At 43.9% G+C, this 6,368-nt stretch overlaps 1 protein-coding gene across 1 annotated transcript in view; it reads left to right on the top strand.

The window, feature by feature from the left end:
• KLB (klotho beta) overlaps nucleotides 1-3,821 on the top strand; it is an 18,916-nt gene extending 15,095 nt beyond the window's left edge. The window contains 2 exon segments of the mRNA XM_035896773.1: nucleotides 265-1,408; nucleotides 3,236-3,821. Of these exon segments, the coding sequence (XP_035752666.1) occupies nucleotides 265-1,408; nucleotides 3,236-3,597 (1,506 nt within the window). The 3' untranslated portion in view covers nucleotides 3,598-3,821.
• Nucleotides 3,822-6,368: the final 2,547 nt, after the last annotated feature.

Below are 6,368 nucleotides of genomic sequence, written 5' to 3'. Positions count from 1 at the left end.
CAGCTGCCAGGGCATAGCTGAATAGAAAGGAGAGTGCAATTTTAATGTTTCCCGTAGATGAAGGAACAGAACAGGTAAGACAATGGCTAGCACAGACAAAGCCCATATAGGTGAGCTGGTTATCCTCTGCCCCTCGGAGCATCTAAGCGGGACCTTCTGACATCCAGCACTAATCCTACAGCCAAACACAGGCAGAAATGCAGGCTACGAGTGGGCATTCATTTAATTAAACCCAGTTGTAACGTACTGTTTTTATTTTCATAGGCAGAATCCATGGCTTCCTCACCTCAGTTCTGTGATTCCAACCTGTACCTCTGGAACGTCACAGGAGACGGGCTCCTGCACAAAGTTAAAGGGGTGAAGCTAAAAACCCGACCAGCACAGTGCACAGATTTTGTCAGTATTAAAAAGCAACTTGACCTCCTGGAAAAAATGAAAGTCACCCATTACAGATTTGCACTTGACTGGTCACTAATTTTACCCAATGGAGATTTGTCCGTGGTCAACAGGCAGGTTCTTAGGTATTACAAATGCGTGATCAGCGAAGTACTGAAACTCAATGTTCAGTCCATGGTCACCTTATATTATCCAACACATGCCTACCTGGGCCTGCCAGGTCCTTTGCTGCAGACAGGAGGATGGTTGAACCAGTCTACTGCCTACGCTTTTCAAGACTATGCCGCTTTATGTTTTCGGGAGCTTGGTGATTTGGTTAAACTTTGGATTACTATAAACGAGCCTAACCGGCTAAGCGATGTCTACAACAGGAGCAGCAATGATACATACCGGGCAGCACACAATTTATTAATAGCACATGCCATGGCCTGGAAAATATATGATGAGCAGTACCGGTCCTTTCAGTATGGCAAAGTGTCCCTGTCCCTGCATTCGGACTGGGCTGAGCCTGCCAACCCCTACTTTGAATCTCATTCAAAAGCTGCCAACAGGTTTCTTCAGTTTGAAATAGGCTGGTTTGCTGATCCCATATTTAAGACTGGGGACTATCCAGCTACCATGAGGGAATACATCAGCTTTAAAAACAGGAAAGGCCTCTCCTACTCTTCGTTGCCATCTTTCACAAGCGAGGAGAAGCAGCTTGTCAAAGGTGCAGCTGACTTTTATGCACTGAATCATTTCACCACCAGATTTGTGATTCACGAACCTCAGAATGGAAGCCAGTATGAGTTTGATCGTGACATCCAATTTCTGCAGGATATCACCTGCCTGAGCTCCCCTTCCCGTCTGGCAGTGGTGCCTTGGGGACTGCGCAAAGTTCTCAAGTGGATTAAAAAAACCTACGGTGACATCGATATTTACATCACAGCAAACGGAATAGATGATCAGTCCTTAGACAATGATGAACTTAGGAATTATTACTTGGGCAAATACATACAAGAGGTTTTAAAAGGTGAGTGTATGACAGATTTGAGTTCCCCAGAGCCATTTCCCTGGCACAGATGCAGGCATTCCTTAAGCAAGCACCTAAGACTTGCCCCAGACAGAGCAAGCAGCGCTGGTTGAGATGCAGGAACAGGCCATCAGCATTCAGGCTCCTGAGGGGCCTGATTCTGCAGGCATGCTCAGGGCAGATACAACACAAAGCAAGGGCATCAAGCCCTCACGTGAAACACAGCCACAGCTGCTTCCAGTTTAAACCACGTGAGAAGCCATCTGGGCATGCATATGCAACAGAGTAGTTATTCAGGTGTTAGTAGGAGACGGCACTTCAGACCAACAACTCCCAAGGAACAACTCTAATTTCTGCTCTACAAAGAAAGGTGGGAACCTCCTTAACTTGCTGCTGAACTAGAGTCATTGAATAGGAAAGCACAAGCAAGTCCAAGGAGACCTGGAGGGAAATACAGCCAGTGACCAGATTTTTAAGGAGCTATTGTTGAAGGGGGAGTCAAACTCTAGTTCCAGTTCTGCTACTCGCTTTCTCCTGTGCACCTACAGACATCTAGTTCTTCACTTCAGGGAAAATTTAGTAACAATTATGGAGGTAGAGGACAAAAATGTTCAAGGCAATGATCTTCAGCAATAGTTTATTGTGTGATAAATGCTGGAGGGACCCCACCCCTCCCATCCCTCTTCCTCCAACCAAATGCTAAAAGGAAAGAAGCAAGCCACAGGATACCAGAAAGGCCTTGGTACCTGAACCATACAGCCCAACCGAGATGTACAATACTTGCGCTCACTTTTCCCTATTGACAAGCACTAGTGAGCTCCCTGATCAGGACGTGGGGTGTCTAAAAGCTCTTCTGAGGCACCTGTCCCCAGACATAGTCTATGTAACTGGGTTTCTCCCCTCCAGGAGCTAGTTACGTAAAAAATCAGACAGGTCTTACTCAGGGCTAAGCATGGCTTCAGGTTACTTTCAGGCACAAATAAGAAACAGCATTCCACCTCCGGTGCTTAGCTCTTTCTCAATTACTTCAGGACTAATGAGCATTTGCCGATTTATTTCCCATGCTAATTTCACATTGCAAACAAAAGAACAATAAATTATTAAAGGAAATAAGTTATTAAAGGAAAAGGTTGTTTAAAGGGCATTTCATCATAGTACTCCCATTTTAATTTTCAGCTGGCATGATACTTCATAGTATTCGCAGAAAGATCCCCCCCCATTTACAACGTTCTTGCTTAATCTGGGTCACATCCCCAACTATACTCCCTGCTTACACATGAATTGGAGAGATGTCTACTCACCAAGGACTGCTGCTTATGATTTCATTAAGTGTTTTCACCCAACACGTGGCTGCAGCAGTATAACATACAGTCGTGCACGCTGCAGGGCTCAGCAGCTGAGTTTGGAGCAGGGCAGGAATTTTCAGAAAGCTCCTCTCATGGCACAGATAAGCAGCTGCTTCCCTTGAGGCATCACAGCTGGGTTCAGTAAAGAGCAGCATCTGGCTTTTCCCAGGAAAGCAAGCTCCCATTTCTAACTCTGTTCAAATCCAGCTCTCACAGGCTAGGTCCAGAAAATTCCCACACTCTTTTTTTCTTTTTTTTTTTTAAACAATGATGCTGATGGACTGTTTCTACTTAATTAAGACAGTGCGACCTGAGTATTGTTAGAAGCAGTAAGTATTTTATGGTGCAATAAATCGATAGATTGATTTGAAATCAATAAATCGATAGTTCAGATTTGAAATCTGAACTCATTACCAGAAGGTCTCCAGGTCATGCAAGGTTTTATTAACAGCATTTGCATCTTTTTTTTTTCCCTTCGCAGCATACTACATCGATAAAGTCAGGATTAAAGGCTACTACGCATTTAAGCTGACTGAAGAAAAATCTAAGCCCAGATTTGGATTCTTCACTTCGGATTCAAAAGGAAAGCCTTCGATAAAATTTTACAATAACCTGATAAGCAACAACGGCTTTCCTGCTGGCTATTCAGTCTGTGGTCCCCCCAGCCAAGAAAAGCAGTGTGGCTTCTGCTTGTTTATCTCTCAAAAGAAGCCGTTAATCTTCTTCGCCTGCTGCCTTTTCTCTACCCTTATGTTGCTTTTAACCATTATTGTTTTTCACAAAAGAAAAAGAAGGAAACGTTTTAAGGCAAAAAGCATCCAGCGCATCTGTGTTTCATTTTAGAAAGGGGGCACAAACCCACTTTCAGTGAGATCTGTGACTGTTTGCATTGTACAGAGGATGAGGCAGAGCAGACAACTGTAGAAAAGCAGTACGTGAGTCACTCCAGTCATACACACCAAGCGTTTTGTTGGAAACCAGAAAGTAATTGTATGCACAGGAAGAAGAGCCATGACGACATTTCTTTCTGGTGACATTTTCATTTATCCACTTTCTGTATGTAGAAGTAAAATTCATCTATTTAAAAAAAAAAAAAGAAGAAAATTTTGTGACTGTCCTGTGCCTTGGAATAACCTTTCAAACAGTTTGACTTGAAAAAGCGGTATTAAGCTGTGAGAACTGATACGCACTTTCCTATGAACCTCTTTGGACCAAAGCGTCTTGTGATGTATACTCATGTTATAAATGTTGTTGAGCATGAAACTGCAGTTGTTAGGGTTTACAAATAAAAGTGTTATTAAACCCTACAAACTTTCAGCTAAGTACAACACCAAGAATTAAATGTGCTGGGCCAGCTTCTGAAGATACCTCTACAAGAACAAATCCGGGTTAACTCCGTTACCGACCAACACGTATCTCATACTGGGTGAAGTAGAGATCAGATGTTAACATTTTAAGCAAATGCAAATGGATCCACAGGAGACAAGTCAAAATAATAGAACATCACTATTTTTCATCTGCAAAATGGAGCAGCCGTAAAAAAAATTTTATTAGCAGAGAGCTTCAAAATAAATAGTAACTATTAATCTACTCAAGAGAGAGATTAATATAATTCTAAATTGCACTTTTTCATAGAAATAAATATATATTATAATCTTAGCTCTGGTCAAGCCATAGGTGGGATAAAACGATGAGAGGAGTTTATTGCTATTGCTGCATTAAACAAAAACTACCAACCCAGGCATAACACTCTTAAAGGATAAATGAACCCACTAATCTCATTTCAACTTTTCAGGGGCCAAACCCAGAGGTTTCCCTTGGTCTAGTTTTGGTCACCTCAAAATGAGCCCAAGTTTTTCCCATGAACTGTACCATCATTTAAAATTCACATTGGCCAGCCTTTTCAGTCATTACATCAAACTGCACACTGAGATCATCACTGCCCGGGCAGAGACCACGCATCTCCAGAGACAGATAGAGAAGCTGCTCTATAAATGGAAAGAAGGGCAAAAAGAGGCATCAGTAAAATTCCTACTGCCTCCCTCCACTTTACAACCTTCTTTTCCAGTGGCTAGTACCATTCTGGACAGGCTGGATCGATGGGCCGAGGACAACTGTATGAGGTTTAACAAGGCCAAGCGCCAGGTCCTGCATTTGGGTCACAGCAACCCCACGCAACGCTACAGGCTTGGGGCAGAGCAGCTGGAAAGCTGCCTGGTGGAAAACAACCTGGGGGTGTTGGTTGACAGCCGGCTGAATATGAGCCAGCAGTGTGCCCAGGTGGCCAAGAAGGCCAACAGCATCCTGGCTTGTATCAGGAATAGTGTGGCCAGCAGGAGCAGGGAAGTGATCATCCCCCTATACTCAGTGCTGGTGAGACCACACCTTGAATACTGGGTTTTTTTGGGCCCCTCACTACAAGAAGGACATTGAGGTGCTGGAGATGTCCAGAGAAGGGCAACAAAGCTGATGAGGGGTCTGGAGCACAAGTCATACGAGGAGCAGCTGAGGGAACTGGGGTTGTTTAGCTTGGAGAAGAGGAGGCTGAGAGGAGACCTTATCACTCTCTACAACTGCCTGACAGGAGATTGTTGTGAGGTGGGTGTTGGTCTCTTCTCCCAAGCAACTAGCAATAGGAGGATAAGAGGAAATGGCCTCAGGTTGCATCAGGGGAGGTTTCAATTGGATATTATGAAAAATTTCCTTACTAAAAGAGTCATCAAGCATTGGAACAGGCTGCCTAGAGAGGTGGTGGAGTCACCATCCCTGGAGGAGTTAAAAAAAAAGTGTAGACGTGGCACTTCAGGACAGGGTTTAGTAGGCATGGTGGTGTTGGGTTGACAGTTGGACTTGATGATCTTGGAGGTCTTTTCCAACCTTAATGATTCTATGATTTTTCAAGGCACAGTGAAACCCCCAACCGTTCCCATCAGAAGCTAGTTACCTCAGTCTTATCTGTACCCCAGTGCTTCTGAAGAATGAGGCATATAAACACGCTGTCTTTTCCAACTGCATTTGAACACACAAGATAGCATCAAACAGAAGGTAAATGATAATGTATTGTGAGAAAGTAAACAATAACTTAAATGATAAAGTATCATGGCCACCTACACACTACTAGAGACTTTGTGGAAGTGCTACTTTAAGGATACGTGCAACCAACTGAAGCCCAAACTCCCAATACTTGACCCAACCTTACGTCTCAGTTCATAAATGGATGAAGCTATTTCTCCACTACATTTCAAGCATTGGGCAACATCACAGAAGGTTCATTAATTCAAAAGGCCCATTTTACACTGTAAGATGTTCTACCAGCGCAACAAACAGCACGGGTGTTGGAAGTGCATGCATGCATCCATCACCCAGCGACTGACAGCAACTGAGGAATTAAACTGAAGCGTACTACAGGGAAACTCCTCGTGAATTCCATGTGCGTTGTGGGAGCACAGAGAATTTTGGAGGACTCTTCAGCTGCTCGCTTCAAACAGCACAAGAATCCATTTAAAAAATGTTAAGCAGGCCATGTACAAAGTGCACGTCCGCAGTTCAGCACCGCCACTTTTCCAGGCTGAGAGAGACTGGTACCACGCACCTGCTGCACTCGCCGGAACCCG

This window comes from Egretta garzetta, unplaced genomic scaffold (assembly GCF_000687185.1).
Source record: "Egretta garzetta isolate BGI_Z169 unplaced genomic scaffold, ASM68718v1 scaffold256, whole genome shotgun sequence".
NCBI lineage: Eukaryota > Metazoa > Chordata > Aves > Pelecaniformes > Ardeidae > Egretta > Egretta garzetta.
This window is presented reverse-complemented; position numbering and strand designations above follow the sequence as displayed.